We start from the raw sequence: 23,696 nt of genomic DNA, 5'->3' as shown, positions 1-23,696 counted from the left end.
TTTTTAATGGTCAACCAATATAGTAGACAAGGCAGCTAATATGTGTTGTCAGCTTAATCAGTGTCAAAATGGCAGATCTGAGTTTTATAAGCTAGTTATAATCTATGCCAAATGTTTGTGTGCTATTTTTTGCTTTGCCTTTTTTTTTTAATAGGACCTTTTCTGCTTTTTATTCTATTTCCCAAGAGCAAATATAGTAAGACTAAAGCAAGAATAAAATACATTTAAAATACATAAAATATTAGAGGCAGTGAAAAGAAATTATAACAACAAAAACGTTAGTTTGTTGCTTGACATTGTGACAGAGTTTACTGAAACTTCTTCCAGATACTAAGCTTCTGCAGTATTGAATTTATAGGATTATTAGTCAAAGGAACATTTCTGTTCATTTGCTGTTGACAGAACATTTTTTCTTATTTCATATTATGGACATTTTCAATCACACAAAAGTAGAATAGTTCAATGAGCCTTCATATGTACAGTGTAATAGAGTATTGATTTTTTTAAAACATGAAGGAATTTTGGAATAATATTAACTCTTTAGTCCATAAACTCAATGTGGATCCAGATTTTTTTTTTAATCCTCATATAATGTCCTTTATCTATCTTTATGACATTTGTTTTAAAGTCTGTTTTTTCTGAAATGAGTATTGCTGCCTCCAATTTCTTGTCATTTCCATTTGCAAGAAATATCTTTTTTCCATCCCCTTACTTTAAATTTATGTGTGTCCTTCCCCCCAGACGGGTCATTTGTAGGCAGCATATTGAAAGCTCTTGTTTTCTTATCCTATCAACCACTCTGCATCTTTCAATTGGAGCATTTAATCCATGGACATTTAAGGTCATTACTGATAGGTGTGTATTTATTGCCTTTGTAAACCTTGTTTTCCAGGTAATTTTTTTGTTTCTTCTTTGTTCCTTTTTAAAAATTTTTGTTTTTCCTTTTGTAGTTTGATGAGTTTCATCTTTGTGTGCTGATGTTCTCTTCTTTTTGGTGTTTGTGAATCTGATGAATGTTTCTGATACGTGTTTCTCCAGTGTGTTAATCCACTGCTTTATCTACTTGCAGTTCGGTTACCTATTACTATATCTTAGTGCAGTGCCGTTCAGTTCAGTGTGCGCATGCTTAGTCACGTCCAACTCTGCAATCCCAGGGGCTGTAGCCCACCAGACTCCTCTGTCCATGGAATTTTCCAGGCAAAACTACTAGAGTGAGTTTTTGCCTTTTTTTTTTTAATGTTATTTTATGGAATTCTTTCTCTGTATCTTTTCATCCCTGTTATTGTTTTTTGAAGCTTAGTCGTAGATTCCCAATGACAAGATAATACAACTGTTAAAAACATTTCTTGTTTTCTTGTATCAAACTATATTCTTGTCTTTCTAAAGATAACCAAAAAAAAAAGTTTGGGATTTATCACAAGAGAAACTAAATGCTTGCTTTGTTGTAAAAAAGAAAAACTGATTATTAGATTATATTAGGTTAGCTAAAATACAGAAAGCCAGTAGAAATTTAATTACAAAATGTATTAAGTATTTGGTCAATATTAAAGAATATCTTTTTATTTCTGAGATATAATTATTAGATATTTATATAATTAGAATAATAAGGGTAATTTCCTTAGTGTGACATTCTAATCATCTAGTATTTAGGACCTGTGAATAATTTCTAACAATTAATGAATGTGATGCTACTATCATAAAATATTATGGATATATTAGCTACATGATTTCAAAATATGGTGTCTATACAGAGTCCTTATTTCAAGTTAGCAGTTTTACAACAAAGAGTAAATCAAACTATACAGAACCTAAAAAAATTAAAGTGTATTAATTTGAGGTCCTAGCAATTGACATGATGCTTTTCTTTATAACTTGATATAAGCAAGTTGTATAACATAGTAATTAATTTCTTGTGGCTTTTATTTGAAAAATAAATGGAAACTGGAAGTTTTCCATTTAATATTTTGAAAAATATTAATTGCATTAAAAGTATTTTTTGGTTCAGAACTTAGAATCGTGCCTGATGTTTATAGGTAACTCAACCCTTTTTGGAAGTTTTAATACTGAGAAAAGTTCTTGGCTTTAAGTTGTAAGAATACAGTTTGGAAGAATATGTAGTTTGATTAGTTCATAACCAAAATGATATCAATAAAGATTTAAATGTCATTTTGAGTATCAGTGCTGTTTTTTACTTTTCAGTATTTAGTACACATACTAATGATAAAAATTAACATAATCTGAAAAGAAATTGTGCCATATACATTTTCTTTGAGTAAATAGAAAACTAAGAAAGAATAACTTTTGTTGTCACTCTTATCCCAACATGAAAATAATATTTAATAGTATTAAACTTTTTTGGCCATATTTGGAAGAGTTTTTAGTCTTCTGTCAATCCTAGGAACATTTTAGGGTCTGAGGTTGTTTGAGCCTGGTTGTAAAGTCATCCCGTGGGACTCAATTGAGATTAGACAGCTGACCTTAATCCTGAAAGGACTGATGACTGACTTGGTCCAAATCCTCCAGATTAAGAAAAACAACTAAAGCCAGAAAATTGAAGTTACAAAAATATTTCAAATATTTTACCTATCCTAGGAAGATAACAGTCACTTTTGGAAATAGGCTGAGGATAGATGTTAATCAAAGATTTAACAAGAGATTCCTTTGATTGACTAACCACCAAAGTCTTATCAACCTTGAAGATTTTTTGAGAAAGGCTTTACTTATTGACAATTCTAGATTCACTGGGACAAGATGAAAACTAATGATTGAAATTACTTTTTTGAATTTCAGTCATCCATGCAACTTCTTAGCTTTATTTTTGTGTTTATTCAGTGTTAGCTTTAGTGGCATAAATATAAATTTTGATTGTCAGGCAACACATTTCAAAAAGGCTCTTCTCAATTTCTTAAAAAAAAAATTCTGTATTATCCCTACAGCTTTGGGTCCTATAAATATGAGGAATCTGATATTCAAGGGAAGAACAATTCCACCAAGGGATTCAATCACAGTCCACCAAAATGGAAACTGTGATAACCATCTGATCATTCCTGGTTCCTTCACAGGAGAAAAAGGTTTCATGACACTGGTTGGAATAAATATGGGTAGAATATGAGGAATTCACTGGGGACCCCCTTGCATTATCATCAGTTCAGTTCAGTTCAGTCGCTCAGTCGTGTCTGACTCTTTGCAACCCCACGAATTGCAGCACGCCAGGCCTCCCTGTCCATCAGCATCTCCTGGAGTTCACTCAAACTGACATCCATTGAGTCGGTGATGCCATCCAGCCATCTCATCCTCTGTCATCCCCTTTTCCTCCTGCCCTCAATCCCTCCCAGCATCAGAGTCTTTTCCAAAGAGTCAACTCTTTGCATGAGGTGGCCAAAGTACTGGAGTTTCAGTTTTAACATCATTCCTTCCAAAGAACACCCAGGGCTCATCTCCTTCAGAATGGACTGGTTGGATCTCCTTGCAGTCCAAGGGACTCTCGAGTCTTCTCCAAACAGTTCAAAAGCATCAATTCTTCAGCACCCAGCTTTCTTCACAGCCCAACTCTCGCATCCAAACATGACCACTGGAAAAACCATAGCCTTGACTAGATGGACCTTTGTTGGCAAAGTAATGTCTCTGCTTTTGAATATGCTATCTAGGTTGGTCAATAACTTTTCTTCCAAGGAGTAAGTGTCTTTTAATTTCATGGCTGCAGTCACCATCTGCAGTGATTTTGGAGCCCCCTAAAAGTCTGACGCTGTTTCCACTGTTTCCCCATCTATTTCCCATGAAGTGATGGGACCAGTTGCCATGATCTTAGTTTTCTGAATGTTGAGCTTTAAGCCAACTTTTTCACTCTCCTCTTAGCCAGTGGTAAATGTAGGTTATCCCAGTTACACACAAATGGAGCATTGAGGCATCAGAATTCTCAAGAATGAAGAGATGGGAGTACACCACCAGGTACATTCTTGGCTGTTTCTGCCCTTCTGTTAGAAGGGGCAGCCTAAGGTATCATATCATCCCATTGGTTCCCTTACTCCCAGACAGTAAACTGGATGAAAGATGGACAAGTGACCCAAAGGAACAAAGGCACAAACTGGGATGAACCAGTGGGAGTTTTCTCTCAGTAATCTGAATTTGTCTTGTGGCACACTGGAGTTTGTGACCTCCCACTGCTGAGGACCTTGTCTTAGTTGCTTAGGACAGTGGTCTTAGTTTTTGCCCTTCCTGCCACCTAGGTGTTCAACGTTTCTCTGAATTTTCTGGATATTTCTCTTATGGTAAGTTCTTCCCTAGCCTCAGTTATTTGAGTTAATTTGGGTAGGATCCTATTAATACATCCAAAATGTTTCAGAACAAGACAGTACCTAAAGCAGTATCAGTTGGATCAAAATGGAAAATATGGTCCAGAAAGAAGATAATCATCAAAACAAGGACTTCATGCTTCATGCCAAGAGAGTTATAAGGCAGCTTTGACACCTAAGGCTTCAGCTTTGAAGAGTGTATCAGGAGACAATATCTTTATCAGTGATCATAGCATGTCACAGAGGTTCTTTAGTACAATGCCTGGCATATAGTACACACTTCACATTTTTACTGCTTATCATAAATATAAGGATAAGGGAATTTTAAAAACTAGAAAACATTTGATAAGTTGGTAAGACAAAGGTTATAATTATTCTCTTTCCCCTACAATGTTACAAATGGGTCATTATTTTATACATCCTTTAACTAAAAAACAACTTCAACATACTTCTGTACTGTTTGAATCTTAAAATTGCTTGTGTATATATATTTCAATTTAAAGGCTAATAGGGAATTCCCTGATTGTCTGGTGATTAGGACTTTGAGCTTTCACTGCCAATGGCAGAGTTCAATCCCTGGCTGGGGAGCTAAGATTCCACAACTGAGTGGTGCGGCCAAGAAATAAAAAAATAAAGACTAATAAAACTATTTTTCAAGGATTGAATATGTTTAGACACAAAATACATTTAAATTAGAGATACCAAGGGAAAATTTCATGCAAAGATGGGCTCGATAAAGGACAGAAATGGTATGGACCTAACAAAAACAGAAGATATTAAGAAGAGGTGGCAAGAATATACAGAAGAACTATACAAAAAAGATCTTCATAAGATAATCACAATGGTGTGATCACTCACCTAGAGCCAGATATCCTGGAAAGTGAAGTCAAGCGGGCCTTAGGAAGCATCACTATGAACAAAGCAAGTGGAGGTGATGGAATTCCAGTTGAGCTATTTAAAATCCTAAAAGGTGATGCTGTGAAAGTGTTGCACTCAATATGCCAGCAAATTTGGAAAACTCAGCAGTGGCCACCGGACTGGAAAAGGTCAGTTTTCATTGCAGTCACAAAGAAAGGCAATGCCAAAGAATGCTCAAACTACCGCACAATTACACTCATCTAGCAAAGTAATACTAATACACGCTAGCAAAGTAATACTCAAAATTCTCCAAGCCAGGCTTAAACAGTACATGAACCGTGAACTTCCAGATGTTCAAGCTGGTTTTAGAAAAGGCAGAGGAATCAGATATCAAATTGCCAACATCCGCTGGATCATCAAAAGAGCAACAGAGTTCCAGAAAAACATCTATTTCTGCTTTATTGACTATGCCAAAGCCTTTGACTGTGTGGATCACAAAAACCTGTGGTTTTTCTTCAAGAGATGGGAATACCAGACCACCTCACCTGCCCCTTGAGAAACCTATATGCAGGTCAGGAAGCAACAGTTAGAACTGGATATGGAACAACAGACTGGTTCCAAATTGTGAAACGAGTACGTCAAGGCTGTATATTGTCACCCTGCTTATTTAACTTCTATGCTGAGTACATCATGAGAAACGCTGGGCTGGAAGAAGCACAAGCTGGAATCAAGATTGCTGGGAGAAATATCAAAACCTCAGATATGCAGACGACACCACCCTTATGACAGAAAGTGAAGAAGAACTAAGGAGCCTCTTGATGAAAGAGGAGAGTGCAAAAGCTGGTTTAAAACTCAACATTCAGAAAACAAAGATCATGGCATCTAGTCCCATCACTTCATGGCAAATAAATGGAGAAACAGTGGAAACAGTGAGAGACTTTATGTTTTTGAGCTCCAAAATCACTGCAGATGGTGATTGCAGCCATGAAATTAAAAGACACTTTCTCCTTGGAAAGAAAGTTATGACCAACCTAGACAGCATATTAAAAAGCAGAGACATTACTTTGTCAACGAAGGTCCGTCTAGTCCAGGGTATGGTTTTTCCAGTGGTCACGTATGGATGTGAGAGTTGGACTGTAAAGAATGCTGAGTGCTGAAGAATTGATGATTTTTGAACTGTGGTGTTAGACAAGACTTTTGAGAGTCCCTTGGACTGCAAGGAGATCCAACCAGTCCATCCTAAAGATCAGTCCTGGGTGTTCATTGGAAGGACTGATGTTGAAGCTGAAACTCCAATACTTTGGCCACCTGATGCGAAGACTCATTTGAAAAGACCCTGATGCTGGGAAAGATTGAGGGCAGGAGAAGAAGGGGACGACAGAGGATGAGATGGTTGGATGGCATCACCGACTAAATGGACATGAGTCTGAGTAAACTCTGGGAGTTGGTGATGAACAGGGAGGCCTGGAGTGCTTCAGTTCACGGGGTCGCAGAGTAGACACGACTGAGTGACTGAAATGACTGACTGACTGACATAGATTTTACAGCTTTAAGAAACAAAGCTAGAATTATCAAGCAGAAATGGCATGAACCTTTTATCCACAAATGCTGAACACATGAAACACCTTGAGACATTCACACATTTTGTTCTTAGAACTCTACAACATAAAAAATTAGAACCTCAAATGGTTTTCATTGTTATTTTGTATATCTGGGTTATGTGTATCAATATTTACTACATTAAAATTTAAAACTGGGCCATTTTAAAATATTGTTTTAAAATGCCAAACCCATTACACATTAGCATTAATATTTTATGAAAAATAACTACATTTTCCAAAATGTATTTAGTGAGAAGAGTGGCAGTGTTTCATGCTTTTGCAGTCTCTTTAATGTTCGACTTAATAGCAAACAGCTGGATTCTCAACTGTGTTTCTGCTTCAGTCTGTTGTAAAATGTTTAGTGGAAACATGAGGAAAATATGGCATCATGCAGATATATATAAAAGGAAGGAATAACTTAATATCCTTTTCAGATAATTGTAGATCATCTTTCTTGATACTGTACTCATACTTGTTGAGTAGGTGGTAGTTTCTTAAATAGTTAGTTGTAGTATAGAATCTGAAGCCACACCATTTTCATTTATTACATTAAATTTCCCTGCTTTGACTTGCACTTTGAATGGATTCCTTATCCAAGCAAGACCTTATAATATCATGCACTAGTAATTTGTAAAACAATGATTCGTTGAGTTATGCAGATATTCTAAGTGTTGACCCATTGCAGTATGTAACATTAAAAGAAATAACATTTATTAATATCACCACTGATATCAAAGTCCTTAAGTATTGGGAATTGTCAAGCTCACAACGATGGTTCAAGTTTAGTTAAATTCTGATTTACGTGTAAAACCTCAGGTTTTATCACTGGCGGCAGATACTGTCAGTTGTTTTCCTTTAAGTGACAAGCTTGCTTTGTTCCTTTTTGAGAAAATATCTGCCAATTACCCAAGACTAAGTAACTGGGCTGTCAGATGTCCTTTCAAGTAAATATTTTTTCCATGAAAAAAATGGCTGGTTCAGTTTGCATCAAGGGCTTTTCTTTAAAATAAGTCCTAAACTTCAGTACAACAGAGCTGTACTCTACCTCAATTCCATCACATGGAATCTTAAAAAGATATGTACTCAGGATCAAAATTTACTGAAATGACTGATTATTGCTGAATCATCGATGATATTCCTGTGTTCTTTTTGTTTTCACATGTGGGGCAGTGGAGATTATGACTGATAGTCGATGCCATGAATTTGATTCATGCTAGGGGCTTTCCTGGTGGCTCACACAGTAAAGAATCCACCTGCAATGCGGGAGACCTGGGTTTGATTCCTGGGTTGGGAAGATCCCCTGGAGGATGGCATGACAACCCACTCCAGTATTCTTGCCTGGAGAAGCCCCATGGGCAAGAAGAGCCTGGTGGGCTACCGTCCATGAGGTCACAAAGAGTTGGACACGACTGAGTGACTAAGTACAGCACACCAGCTATCAATGGCTCGACCTAACATTCTTTTTTCTGCCATCAGTGCAAATGTCAACACAGTGAGACGGGCAATTTCACAAATGGTTTTGATCTCATCTCCCTTCTAAAAGCATCTTAGGGACACTGAGGGGTTTGTGGGCCACACATTAGGAACCACTGATCTAAGAGAATTGCTGAGGTTTTGTGTCATCCATCAACCATTCATCCATCATTTGTTAAGGGCCTGTTCTGACCAGGTATCATACAAAAATGATGAATAACCTCTCCCCCAACAGCACAGTTGAGGGCAAAACACAAACCCATAAAATAGTCAGTCTAGCAGAGGATGTGCACCAGGAGAAAGCCCTGGGAAAGTCATGAAAGACCTTATAGAAACCTTGGCTTAGGGACAGAGCTCAATAGGCTCTATGAAGAGATCACACCCTTCAACTTTAATTCAGAATTTTTTGATTAGCTCTTGAATTCACAAAGTGGAAACAGACTCTCACACTAAATACTTCAATTAAATTTTCTAAATTCTTACTACATTATGTGACCCCAACAAGGGATAAAGAAGAAAGGGGCAATGACCAGCTTTTATGAAGATTCTATCAGTTCAGTTCAGTCACTCAGTCGTATCCGACTCTGCAACCCCATGAATCGCAGCACACCAGGCCTCCCTGTCCATCACCAACTCCCAGAGTTCATTCAGACTCACGTCCATTGAGTCCATGATGCCATCCAGCCATCTCATCCTCGGTCATCCCCTTCTCTTCCTGCCCCCAATCCCTCCCAGCATCAGAGTCTCTTCCAATGAGTCAACTCTTCGCATGAGGTGGCCAAAGTACTGGAGTTTCAGCTTTAGCATCATTCCTTCCAAAGAAATCCCAGGGCTGATCTTCAGAATGGATTGGTTGGATCTTCTTGCAGTCCAAGGGACTCTCAAGAGTCTTCTCCAACACCACAGTTCAAAAGCATCAATTCTTTGGTGCTCAGCTTTCTTCACAGTCAAACTCTCACATCCATACATGACTACTGGAAAAACCATAGCCTTGACTAGATGGACCTTTGTTGGCAAAGTAATGTCTCTGCTTTTGAATATGCTATCTAGGTTGGTCATAACTTTCTTTCCAAGGAGTAAGCGTCTTTTAAAATTTCACGGCTGCAATAACCATCTGCAGTGATTTTGGAGCCCCCCAAAATAAAATCTGACACTGTTTCCACTGTTTCCCCATCTATTTCCGATGAAGTGATGGGGCCAGATGTCATGATCTTCGTTTTCGGAATGTTGAGCTTTAGGCCAACTTTTTCACTGTCCTCTTTCATCAAGAGGCTTTTCAGTTCCTCTTCACTTTCTGCCATAAGGGTGGAGTCATCTGCATATCTGACGTTATTGATATTTCTCCTGGCAATCTTGATTCCAGCTTGTGCTTCTTCCAGCCCAGCGTTTCTCATGATGTACTCTGCATAGAAGTTAAATAAGCAGTGACAATATACAGCCTTGACGCATTCCTTTTCCTATTTGGAAGCAGTCTGTTGTTCCATGTCCAGTTCTAACTGTTGCTTCCTGACCTGCATACAGATTTCTCAAGAGGCAGGTTAGGTGGTCTGGTATTCCCATCTCTTGAAGAATTTTCCACAGTTTTTTGTGACCCACACAGTCAAAGGCTTTGGCATAGTCAATAAAGCAGAAATAGATGTTTTTCTGGAACTCTTGCTTTTTCAATGATCCAGTGAATGTGGGCAATTTGATCTCTGGTTCCTTTGCCTTTTCTAAAACCAGCTTGAACATCAGGAAGTTCACGGTTCACGTATTGCTGAAGCCTGGCTTGGAGAATTTTGAGCATTACTTTACTTGCGTGTGAGATGAGTGTAATTGTGCAGTAGTTTGAGCATTCTTTGGCATTGCCTTTCTTTGGGATTGGAATGAAAACTGACCTTTTCCAGTCCTGTGGCTACTGCTGAGTTTTCCAAATTTGCTGGCATATTGAGTGTAGCACTTTCACAGCATCATCTTTCAGGATTTGAAACAGCTCAGCTGGAATTCCATCACCTCCACTAGCTTTGTTCATAGTGATGCTTCCTAAGGCCCACTTGACTTCACATTCCAGGATATCTGGCTCTAGGTGAGTGATCACACCATCGTAATTATCTGGGTCATGAAGATCTTTTTTGTACTGTTCTTCTGTGTATTCTTGCCACCTCTTCTTAATATCTTCTGCTTCTGTTAGGTCCATACCATTCCTGTCCTTTATTGAGCCCATCTTTGCATGAAATGTTCCCTTGGTATCTCTATCAAACCCAGAACAACTCAACTGCCTGATTTAGTCAGACTGGTTCCTTTTGCAAGCAGAAACATAGAAACAAAAGAGCCTCCCTTCGAGGACAGGCGGTTGGGTGAGCAGTTTCCAAGGTTTGCCTGTTTTCTCTCCTCTGATGGTTAGACCATGGGGTAGCTTTCGTTGGTTAAAATTATGACATAATCTAAATATATGTAGTAAAGTAGCAGTTACTGGGGAGTGGGTGTAGTTAAGAAACTGGTAGATTTAAAGAGCTCAGTCACATCCAACTCTTTACAGGCCCATGGACTATAGCCCACCAGCTTCTCTGTCCATGGAATTTTCCAGGCAAGAATACTGGAGTGGGTTGCCATTTCCTACTCCAGGGAATCTTCCTGACCTGAGGATTGAACCCTCCACTCTTGCATCCCTGCACTGGCAGATGGATTCTTTACCACCAGTGCTACCTGGGAAACCTGAATTAAAGAGCATTCTTCCTAAAGTCAAAATGGGAGATGAGTTCAGATGAGATTGGGTCTGTTCAGTGTGGTATGACCATAGATGGGAGGTGAGTTCAGAGGCAGGAAGATGGGGTTTTTATTTTTCTTTCCAAATTGGTATCAAGTAGCAATGTCAACAAATCACTGAGAAATATAGCAGTATCTATCGTCTGTCTTGTCCTGTTTGGGTCAGTGGCTCCTCCTGAACCTCTGTTACACGAGCCCAAAATATGTATTATTAGATTCTTCCTTCTCCCCCATACTTCTCAGTCAACTAGTTTACAGTCTTAAAAGTTCTTCTTTCTTAACCTTTCCTCTATGTCTTGAGCCTTCCCATCCCCTTCTGCTTCCACCTTAATTCAAGGCGTCATCTCCTTTTCCTTCTCATGCCACTGGAATCATCTTTGTAACACTCAAAACTGATAACACATCCCTGCTTAAAATGGTATGATGCCTCCTACAGCTTGAGAGAAAAGGAACAAACTCCTTAGTGCCTCCACAAAAACTTTTCTGAACAAGGTTTTCCTCCTTAAGAGTTCCTCTGCTCATGTGCTTCTGTCAGAAAGGCCATTCCCTCTGTCTACATGGTGAATCTTACTAAACACAACTCAAGTATTCTCTCCAAATTAGAACAGACTGCTGTCTCTTGCCACAACCTGGAGTATAGTTCCATTACAAGAGTTACAGCAAATATTCAACATACTATTTACAAGTCTCTCTCCCCCTACTGGGCTTCCTTTGTAGCTCGAGCTTCCCTGGTGGCTCAGACAGCTTGCAATGCTGGAGACCTGGGTTCAATCCTTGGGTCAGTGAGATCCCCTGGAGAAGGAAACGGCAGCCCAGTCCAGTACTCTTGCCTGGAAAATTCCATGGATGGAGGAACCTCATAGGCTACAGTCCATGGGGTCACAAAGAATCGGACATGACTGACTGACTTCGCTTTCACTTTTGCTCCCCCTACTAGACGATAAGAGCCTTGGGATAGAAATTTCTGAATTATTTGCCCTGCTTCAGGAAATCAAACATCAATTAGGTGTCCCTTTTCCCTCCACCGCACCGGCCTCACCCAAGTTCCTACTGAGCCCTAAAGTACATGTCTCCCTCATGAAAGACACAAGTGACTGAACAAATTAAGGTCTCTGGACCAAAGCATGGCAGTCCAGATGTACGAGGAACAGCGAGGAAATCACAGTGAAGACTAGAAGAGTGACTCTGAGGTGGGACGTTGGAACAAGGCCGCTGAACTCCTGCTGCTGAGGCCGCCAAGCGCTCCCGGATGCTGCCCACTTCTTCAAGACCTGTGATCAGTTCTTCTTGGTTTCACTGATTCATTATACTCTCATTTTCTAGATTAAAAAGTACTTCAGCACTACTATTCTCATCTTTCTAACACACAATGTTCCTTGCATTGATTCATGAACTTGGAAGATAGTAAGCTCATACTAAGTAGACTCCCATCTTAAAGTTCAAAATGAGAAATATTACATTTTTCTATATATTCACTAGGTATTTCAGTTGTTGCTGGTTTTGTTTTTTGTTGTTGTTGTTGTTGTTGTTTTTAGTTACAAGGAAAAATCTAAAATCCTAGCTCCAACAAACAAGCAAATGAACAACCTGTTCTGAATAACTTGCAACAATTTCCCACTGGATAAATAAGTACGCATCTGGTTGCTCAGCAATCAAATCACTGTTACAGGGCCATAAGGCACACTTCTTTTAAAAGCTCTGATTTTTTGAACAATTGGATCTTGTACAAAAGCATTTTCTAGGGAGAGGATTGCTCTGCAGGCTTGAGAAACGGTATTTGAATGCTATGGGATCTTAATACATTAAACCAGAGAATCTGGAGAGAAAAAAAGGTGTTACTAAATCATTTACTTGTGTCTGTGAACTTCTTACCAAATATTTAATAATAATACCTTACAATTTTATGTGTCAATTTATCTCAGTAAAGCTGAAATTTAAAAAAGTAAAGAAAGAATTACCTTAAGTCATGAAAACATTCTCCTTTATTCTCTTCTAAATGCTTTATAGATTTAGCTTTCTCTTTTAGGCCTAAGATCCAACTCAAATTATTATCTGTGTAGGGCGTGAAGGAGGAATCGTCATCCTTTTTTCCCATATGGACCATAATCCATTTAAATTTTACTTTCAACAGAGTAAATTTTATAATTCTCTTATATAATTTTTATTCCTGCTGCTGTGTGTGCCCTTGCGTCCGACTCTTTGGGGCCCCATGAAGTGTGGCCCACCAGGCTTCTCTGTTCATGGGATTTTCTTGGTAAGAATGCTGAAGCAGGTTGCTGTTTTCTCCTCCAGGTTATCTTTCCCACCCAAGGATCAAACCAGCATTTCTGGCATCTTCTGAATTGGCAGGTGGATTCTTTACCAGTGAGTCACCTGGGAAGCCCTTTTATTCCCAAGAACACTTTAAAATATAGTTTTAAATCTTAATCTAAATAACACTCAGTTGATAAATTTCTCAATACAAAAGCATTTGGCTTTAAGATTAATACTTTAAAAAATATTATTGAGGACCAGATAAATAGTAAAAATAATCTGGGCAAATGAATTTTATTTTAAACTTAAATGTAGTTCATTTATAAATTCAACTCTTTTTGTGAAAGCTAAGCAGGGTCATTTTAGAACATTTATGATGTAAACAATACTTTTAACCATAGTTTTAAAAGAGTTATTCTTTGCTACAATTGTTATAATTTTATAATTACGAAATTGCACCTTTTGCTTTTGGCAAACAACCATAGAAAGTGAAGTTTTAGTTGCTATTTGACCAATAGCAGCATATTCAGTTGTAGCTAAAATTTAAAGTAGAATGTGATCATTTTCTTTAAGTATTGCATGTGTACAATGTTTCACGTTATATCTCTTACTGCCATCTATCTACAATGGGTATGATCACATGGTAAGTCTAATAAAAAGGGACTATCTGTTGAGCGCTTGCTATGAGACAAACACTGAGCTACATGCTTCCATTGCAAGACTCTCCCTTAATCTTCACAACAACCCTACAAGAGAATCCTCATCCTCCACCCTGCCCCTTGCCCCCATTTTATACAGGAAGGAATCAAGATTCAATGAGGTTAAATATTTCCTCAAATCCATGGCTAGTAAGGGACAGAAGTGGGGCTGTAAGGGAAGTCTATCTGAATTCAAAACCCAAGCTCTTTTCTCTGCCCAGCACTATTTTATTCTCTTGGGGGGAAATGGTTGATAAAAGACAAATTACATATCTTAGGACATTCATTGCTACAGTACTTTTCAATAAATCAAAGAAGCAACATGTTTTTCTGAATACCTTGCTCAGGACTATGCCAGATACTGTAAAGACAATTAAGAATGTTCTCTCCCCATGAAGGACTTCATAGTCTAGCTAAGGAGACATAACGACAATGTCTGACACAATTAGCGAACACTGTCAGTTAAAAGTAATCGTTAAAGTAAAATCTGGAGATTACTGATGGTGTAAGCATTTTTGAAACAAAGCACTGTACTGAGGACACTGAATTAACTTTTAGAGTGGGACTATATTAGGAAGGGTATTGAAAGAGTAAAATTCAATGAAGTTGAATTTAAGAAGCCCCTAGAGGTTTTTGATTTGGCATAAAGAAAGAGGTGTTTTTAAAGTTTTTTTTTTTTTTCAGCAGAATTATCCAGCGTTTCTTTGAGTAATGTGAGGAATGAAGCCATGAGGAAATAATTTTTAAAATTCTAGTAGTGGGACAAGGGCCTGGGACAAGGTGGTGTGGGTGAAAATCTTGAAAAACAAACAACAGATTACCAGGATTAAAATTCTGCTCTCCAATAGTATTTTGCTCACTCTAGATAAGATACTATGATCAAAACAAAGAATACAAAACAACACATTAATATATGGCTGTCAGGATGCTCTGAACAATAAGGAAATTCTAGATACATCCTAATTTAATCCTCATTGCTTTCAGTAAATAGACTTGATCTTGTTATAAGAAAACTGCTCAACCCTGTGAAAGTTAAAAACGTCTTTAAAGCCCTCTTTCTCTTTTGTAGTCTCTGAAATAATTAGTTCTCCAGGGAAAATAAAAGAGGATGGCATATTTTTATGGAATCTCTGTAATGCTAACACCAACATGTAATTTAGTATCTGTATGACACGTGGATTTTTTCCATTATTTTCAAAATACCAAAATATTTTTATTAATGCTTTTAAAGATTCATTTTCCTAAATCATTATTATATGAGGCCCAATGAAATCTCTTCTTTCCAAATCTTGTAGGTAGGTACAGTATTATAAGGACAGAGGCCTAACAGAGTAAGCGTTCAATAAGTATTTTTTGATTTGATGAACTGGAACATAAATCAGTCATCATAATTTATATGGTAATTAATTCAGATCAGACAAGGAAGGATTGCAAAAGCGAAACATGAAATAATTTAGCAGAATTTTCATCTTAGAGATTAATTTTGATTCCAATGGCTTGTTTAAATTCATGGTTTTGTGGTTCCAAGATGTCATAGAAAACTCGTTTTTTGTCAAAATGATCTCTAATAAAAAGTAAATCTTCAATAGAATAGCTATCATTTTTTCCAGTCCAAATGGTCAGGCTGTACCTGCATCAAAACAAAACAGAATTATATAGTTAATACAGAAGGATAAGAAACAGTGATGAAGAATTCCAACAAGCCTAAACACAGTCACCCTCATTTGTCTCTAACCCAAATTCACATAGAAGAAAAATTAATTAGCACTGGTGGAACTGTATTTTCCTGTTTCATTTCTTCATCAACATCAAAGGGCTAGAGAGAATAAAATTCACATCGCTATTGCCTAAATTAGGTAACCCTCATATGACTTTGGAAACCCAGAATGGTTAGCACTGTAAATAGGCCCAATTTTGGACAAAAGAACAGAGGAGATTGTGTTGTTGATCAAGGAATCCGTTCCCTACACAAAACCGCAGCTCTAACCTGGTTTCTTCAGTAGCCAGGCCAGAGTTAAAAGCATGACTGGAAGGGACAGTGAAGAGATACAATTGTCACTGACATTCCCAACATTCATATCCACTTCTAAGGGGCCCTGCTATCCCTTCTGGGGGTTTCTGTATGAGATATAACAACGCCAAAGAGAATAAACCTAGATCTATTTCTGCAGTCAAAAAACAATAATAATATATGCAGATTGATTATGGATGTAAGAATATGCTCAGAAATTCAAATGCTACTTAAATCATATATTTTCATTTCTTCCGGTGACATTACTATTACACTGTTCTTATTAGAATTTAGAGAAATGAAAATCTCTTTAAGTATTTTCATATTTATTTTCCTCATAAGCATGTCAGATTCCAGGAGAAAATCTCCAAAGCAGTTGTTCTACTAAAGATGGGAAAACTGTCTAACCAATATATATATTCTTGTTATTACACTGACACATTACTGTCCTTAAGGATGATAACATCATTCTGGAAATGTAACAAAGGAAAGTACTTTGGACTTTGCTCCATAAGAGTATTATGTGACGAACCCAAAAGAATTTTAAACTACAGTGGGGAACACAGGAAAAAAAATAAGAATTACTCTAAAAACATATTTTTGCTAAAATGGCATTTTTATTACTTTATTCAAGCACCATAGAGACAAACCTTATAAAAAGACAGATATGAATTTAGGTTAAAAGAAGAGCTTTCCAGTGTTATTTTGCCTCTTTTAATCCTCCCACTATGGTATACAAACTAAAATAGGAAAAATAAAATTGCCTAAGGGTATTTTAAATTGCATTCATTCAAATCACCTCTCAGGTTTCATTTTTAAAGCTCTTTCCACTGTGAAATAACACATATAGGAAAAGATGCATAAAGCATAAATATAAATTTTGACAAATTATTATAAAGTGAACTCCAGTGTAACACAACACAAACCAAGAAAAGAACCTTGCCAGCACCTTAGGAGACACCTGGATATCAGAGCCCCATCATAGCCTCACCTCTCCCCGGGAGTTCTCACAACCTAGACTTTTCAGTTGCCATCTTCTTTACCACCTGTATATTCATCCTAAACAACACAGTTTAATTTTTGCCTGTTAATAAATTTCATATAAGTGGAATCATGGAATGTAATATTTTTGGTATTGCATCTTTTGCTGAATATTTTTTGTGAAATGTATTCAAGTTGAAACATGTAGCCACAGTTTATTCATTTTCTTTGGAAAATAGTTTAGCAGTATCCACTAAAATTGAAAATATGAACACCCTATGACCTAGAAATTCTATTTCCAGAAATTCCTTCCTTACATAATCTTTAGGCACATTTGCACCAGGATGTATGTGTGTGCTCACATTTATGTATATGTACATATATATATATATATATATATGAATGTTCACACCACCAATTTTTGCAATAGACAAAACCATGAAATAATCCAAATATCATTCAATAATAAATGAACTCTGATGTGCACACAGTAGAATACAGAATTCATTATAAATTCTGATTAGAGCCCTTTTGATATACAAAAATATTCCCCAACTCTGCCTAACCTGTTCATATTCTTCATGGTGTTTTTTGATGGCAAGAATTTCCAAATTTTAATGTGTTCAAATTACTCAAACATATCCTTTATGGCTAATGATTTTTGTGTCTTGCTTAAGAATTCTTTCCTATCCCTAACACTCCTGGAAGCATTGATACTCTAGGAGCAATGATTATACTAAAATCCCAGATTTTGCTTTCTAAATACCACCTGCTACTATAATCAAGAAGGGATCCTTGAAGAAGTGACTGATTTGGGAATTGGGACAAGAACATGATTAGCTTGCCAAGAATGCAAGACCTGAGATCTAGCATGAGGAAATACTGAACTGATTGAGACTGAGGATATTTTTCATAATAAAGGGCCTGTAGTCTTTAAGACTGTTACATGTAGGAGAGGAAAGGAAAAATTGAGGAAGAATTTTGAAAGAGACTGATGCAAACTAAACGCAGTGCTTGTTCTTAGAGAGTTTCATAGACCACAAGGAAATAAGGATTGTTGGAATGGCTGCTAAATTTGAATGGGATCTGGAGACTATAGGGGCAGTTTTGCCTTAATGCTGATTTCCTGGTTGGGAGGCTACACAGTAGAAATACAGAAGTGCATTCTTGTGTGGGTTAAGTCTACACTGGAGGACTTCAGGATATGAGACATCATAACAGAAAAATAAACAGAAAAAAAGAAAAGCAGATGGGGGAGAGAGAAGGATAGAGGAAGAAAGAATGGATAAACAGTTTGGGAACATGGGTAAAGGAGATGTTGCAACTTCTGTGTAGGTTTAATATTATTTTTATGACAGTTCAGTTCAGTTCAGTCGCTCAGTTGTGTCCGACTCTTTGCGATCCCATGAATCGCAGCACGCCAGGCCTCCCTGTCCATCACCAACTCCGGGAGTTCACTCAGACTCACGTCCATCGAGTCAGTGATGCCATCCAGCCATCTCATCCTTGGTCGTCCCCTTCTTCTCCTGCCCCCAATCCCTCCCAGGATCAAGGTCTTTGTCAATGAGTCAACTCTTCGCATGAGGTAGCCAAAGTACTGGAGTTTCAGCTTTAGCATCATTCCTTCCAAAGAAATCCCAGGGTTGATCTCCTTCAGAATGGACTGGTTGGATCTCCTTGCAGTCCAAGGGACTCTCAAGAGTCTTCTCCAACACCACACTTCAAAAGCATCAATTCCTCGGTGCTCAGCCTTCTTCACAGACCAACTCTCGCATCCATACATGACCACAGGAAAAACCATAGCCTTGACTAGATGGACCTTCGTCGGCAAAGTAATGTCTCTGCTTTTGAACATGCTATCTAGGTTGGGCATAACTTTTCTTCCAAGGAGTAAGCGTCTTTTAATTTCATGACTGCAATCACCATCTGCAGTGATTTTGGAGCCCCCAAAAATAAAGTCTGACACTGTTTCCACTGTTTCTCCATCTATTTCCCATGGAGTGATGGGACCAGATGCCATGATCTTCATTTTCTGAATGTTGAGCTTTAAGCCAACTTTTTCACTCTCTTTTACTTTCATCAAGAGACTTTTTAGTTCCTCTTCACTTTCTGCCATAAGGGTGGTGTCATCTGCATATCTGAGGTTATTGATATTTCTCCTGGCAATCTTGATTCCAGCTTGTGTTTCTTCCAGTCCAGAGTTTCTCATGATGTACTCTGCATAGAAGTTAAATAAGCAGGGTGACAATATACAGCCTTGACGTACTCCTTTTCCTATCTGGAACCAGTCTGTTGTTCCATGTCCAGTTCTAACTGTTAGTCACCCTTAAAACAGTCGATGAAAAATAAAATAAAAATCATATTTATATTCTTTGGTGGCTCAGATGGTGAAGAATCCGCCTGCAATGCTGGAAACCCAGGTTTGATCCCTGGGTTGGGAAGATCCCCTGGAGAAGGGAATGGCAACCCTCTCCAGTATTCTTGCCTGGAGAATTTCATGGACAGAGGAGCCTGGTGGGCTACTATCCATGGGGTCACAAACAGTCAGACACGACTGAGCCTCTAACACTAAGCACCAGGTTGGTTTCAACATTGAGTTTATTCAAACTCAAGTACAGGCTATTTGAATGTTATTTTTAACATCTTAGGAAATGTAAAAAAGAAAGGTCCTTAGTTTTTTTCTAATGAAATGCCCATGATATTGATACCCAAAACTGAGAAAGAAAAAACTACAGACCAATCTCACTTTCAAATGCCGAAATTCTAACTAAAATATTAGCAATAAAATTCAGCAGACTATAAAAGAATGATAAATCTCAAGAGGGATGTGTGGATGATTCAATATATAAAACACTAATATAATTTATTTTATTAATATATAATGTGAGAAAATAGGGTTATATTCCTAAAAACTGAAAAAGTATTTAGTAAAAACTCTACCCACAGGAATATGGATATTTCTCTAATATTTGGGTATATGCTTCTCTTACTCTCTAAAATATAGTGAATTATCAAACTGGGTCCTTTTCTGGATGATTTGTGATAATTATTTGCTTGTTAGGATTGTTTACAACCATGTAACATATGTGTTGAGGGCAGTTTTACCAGAATCTTTTCATTTCTACGTATTCAAATGTATCAAAATTTCCTTTTATTGCTTCTGGGTTTTGTGCCTTATAAGAAGGGTCTTCTCCATTCTGAAACTACATATACAAAAAAAAATCATCAATTGTGTTTTCTTTATGCATTTATTGTTTGGCATTCAAGTCTTTAATTCATCCGGAATTTATTTTGGAGGAAGATTAAGGAAGGTCATTTACTTTGTTTTTCCTACAGTGTTGCCTGTCCCTATACAAGTTATTGAACTTTTGCACCAGTGATCTGAAATACCAGCCTTTTCCTATCCTAAGTTCCATGATAGAGCTGAGTTTATTTCTGGGCTTTCCCTGCTGTCCTATTGACTAGCCTATTAAAAAACATAGTATCAAAACTGTTTCACTATCTGTAGCTTTATAATATTTAATACATGGTCCAACAAATTTTTATGACAGGATAAAATAACAAAATTTGGGGGATTCCTTGGCAGTCCAGTGGTTAGGACTTGGTACTTTCACTGCCGAGGGTACAGATTCAATCTCTGGTTAGGGAACTAAGATCTCACAAGCTGCACAGCCAAAAAAAATTAATTTTTAAAATAACAAAATTTTTATGCGGAAAAGACTTGGAATTATGACAGAATTCAAAGGGAAATTATTGTATTCACTTATAACTTTTTGTGAATGTGTAGTATATTGAAAAAAATGACAAACTAGGTACCTATTATGGGCAAAAGGTTTCGTGTGGAATAGAGGTGAAAGACCTGATATTAAGATTCATCAAGGAGCTTCATTCCAGGGAGGAAGTCTGAGCACTGACAAGAATCAGCATCCATCTTCTGTCTCTCTCTCACACACACTGTCTGTATGATCAGTTTTCATCTTTCACACACACTCACATGTACACACTACACTGTCAAACTTACACATACCTGTGTGATTGCTTCAACAGCCAAAGTAACTGAGAACAAGACTGCCTGACTAATGCTGCTCTGACAGGAAATGTTACAGGTTGATTTAGCTCGTTACATATATATTCCATCTCTTTCACCATTGTCCAACTGTAACCTGAAGTGAAAAGAAAGAAATTTAACTTTTCTCACCAGAATCCTAAAAAGTCAATTAAGTAAAAATTAAATTATATATGAATATGTAACTTCATAGGTAATTCACTAAAATTTCCATTTGGGTTCAGAAAAAGTCCATGGACTGTAACCTATCAGGCTCCTCCGACCATGGGATTTTCCAGGCAAGAATACTGGAGTGGGTTGCCACTTCCTTCTCCAGGGGATCTTCCCAATCCAGGGATCAAATCCGGGTCTCCTGCATTGCAGGCAGACACTTTACCATCTGAGCCACCAGGAAAGGATAAAAATTAAATTATATATGAAATATGTAAATTCATAGGTAATTCATTAAAATTTTCATTTGGATTCAGAGAAAGTAGTATACCACTTCATGCAGGAAAATATTTTGAGTGGGATGCAGATAAAAAAATTACATCTAAAGTCATGTCACAAGCGAACAAGAGCAAATCAAGCAAAAAAATTGAAAACTTACAAAAGAATTGATTAATCTATCAAGTACAAAAAAGGAAATGTTGGCACTATATATATATAATTTAAAATTCTAAGGCTCTGCATCATTCATATACTCTATAAACTTAGATTTTCCACTTGTGTTAAGCTTTCCTTTCCAGGAAAAAGATGGTTGCTAGGTACTTACAAGCTATTTAGGTAATAATTAACTTCAATTTTTTTTAAAAATGTGGGGGCTAGTCCAAATTACTTACACATTTTATCTAAAATAGAAATAGTATTTGAATTGGCTTTTATATGTGTGTTTTCTGTTTTAAATCAAGTTTAGACATTGTGGAAAATATATCTGCCTATTTATAAACAGCTTCAGAAAAAAAATGTATATTTAAAAAATAACCCCTAAACTCTATCAAAAGTAGGTTGAAAAAGTATTGGTCTGTAAAGGAACAATTTACTAAAAGCCTATAGCAGCTAAATTCCTCATGAAAGAAGGGAAAGGTCTGTTTTCTTTTAAAATCTAGAAAATTGTATCTTTTTAATTAGAAAAAGGGGCTGCTAACATAAGCTATTACTTACATTACTACAAACATAAACTCTCTTTCCTAAAATTTGTAGCATAAGAAGTAAGGGAAGATAAAACACACGGTGGTAATGACCATCGGCCAGCAGGGGAAAAGTAGCCTGGAAACATTCAACACCAACATGACTTAAAGAACCAGACATGGTTTAATTCAGTTCAAGCCTGAGATTAAAGTCAGAGTTAGACTAAACTGTGACTAAAAAGAGATCAGAAGCAGTATGGAAGCTATTAAATCGTTTCTAGTTTACCTTCTTTAAACACTTTGAATTATAGGCTATATCCTTTACTGACACGAATAAAATGATTAGAAAATTAAAATAGAACAAATTTAAAGTATACTGTTTTTCTCTCGATTATATCAATTGTTGGCCCAGGGGTTATAACCTAAATGTCACTACGCAACCAGATAGCAGTTACTCTGATCTCATGTTAGATTTTAAAACTTTACATCTAAAGACAGTAATAGCAAATAAGTAAATTTTAAAACGCCCTAAACACAAGATAAAGGCTAACATTTCCATAAACTCTAAATATCTTCTTGGTTAATTATTTTTACCATGTGTTCAGGTGTCCCAGAGCATCTGATTTTACTGGATCCCTGATTTAGGATCCCTAATTAGTGATTTTACTGGACAATCATTAAATAGGGATGTATGAAGAAAAAGATGAATCCATATAGCATAATAAGTTTCATCCAGGAAAAAGAAGCTGAATATCAGGTCCATCGAAAAGAGTACATGAAGAAAAAGAAGAAATTTCCCAGAGAGGAAAGTCTCGTGGCCTCCCACACCCTCTGTCTAGCTAGAGGGCGTGAGGGCACCAAGCTTCTTTTCTAGCAGTCTACATTTCAAGGACCGTCTAATATCAAGGGAGCAGAATCTATGCTCTTCAACCACACATCGCCTACTTCTGGCCTTACATCACTTAAAAAGATTTTATTACCACTTCTTTATCTTTCATCCAACATAGAGAGTTTGCTTCAAAATAAAAGAAAAAAAAAGAGCATAGAATGCTCTACAAGTACAAAGAGACCAACTCAGAATTTGCTTAAAGTATGTATAGAGGCAGCTTTGGTTATTCTAGACCTTGCAAATAAATATTTTCTGTGGAAGCCTGGTGACAAAATGTCACCAGTGAATGAGATCGATCTGAAATAACAGAAGGAAGAGTCATACACACATCTTTAGGGCCAGATCTTTCTCTCCATTAGGCTCTTGGATTTATAGAACATGGTTTTGGTTTTGTAGTAAAGGTATTATTTTTATATCTGAATGTATAAAAGGAACACATATTTTAAATTATCACCTTCATTGACTTTCTCAGGATGCCATCCTGTTGTCCAACCCAGAGAAAATGTCACATCTGGAAAGAAGGATGTCACAGTGTCTATAAAAGGCTTTGCATCCACTACTCTGCTATTTCCATTTGGACCAGGAAGAACATCAGCATTAATCCACACTGGACGCTTCAGATACCTCTTGATATTTTCCAAGAGCATCATGGATGGTTCTACAGCTGCCAAACTAAAAACAATTTGTTGTCAATGAGATACATTCCTAAAGTAAAAGTAA

At 37.1% G+C, this 23,696-nt stretch overlaps 1 protein-coding gene across 2 annotated transcripts in view; it reads right to left on the bottom strand.

Moving 5' to 3' along the window:
* Positions 1–13,500: 13,500 nt before the first annotated feature.
* FAM151B (family with sequence similarity 151 member B) overlaps positions 13,501–23,696 on the bottom strand; it is a 34,487-nt gene continuing 24,291 nt past the window's right edge. For both annotated transcript variants that reach the window (XM_069590049.1, XM_069590048.1), the window contains exons 4-6: positions 23,431–23,648; positions 20,940–21,075; positions 13,501–15,550 (exon numbers count right to left, since the gene is read on the bottom strand). In XM_069590049.1, coding sequence (XP_069446150.1) covers positions 15,391–15,550; positions 20,940–21,075; positions 23,431–23,648 — 514 coding nt within the window. In that variant the 3' untranslated portion in view covers positions 13,501–15,390. The remainder of the gene's footprint in view (positions 15,551–20,939; positions 21,076–23,430; positions 23,649–23,696) is intronic.

This window comes from Ovis canadensis, chromosome 5 (assembly GCF_042477335.2).
Source record: "Ovis canadensis isolate MfBH-ARS-UI-01 breed Bighorn chromosome 5, ARS-UI_OviCan_v2, whole genome shotgun sequence".
In the NCBI taxonomy this organism is placed as follows: Eukaryota; Metazoa; Chordata; class Mammalia; order Artiodactyla; family Bovidae; genus Ovis; species Ovis canadensis.
The sequence above is the reverse complement of the archived record's forward strand: the minus strand, read 5'-3'. Positions and strand labels throughout refer to the sequence as shown.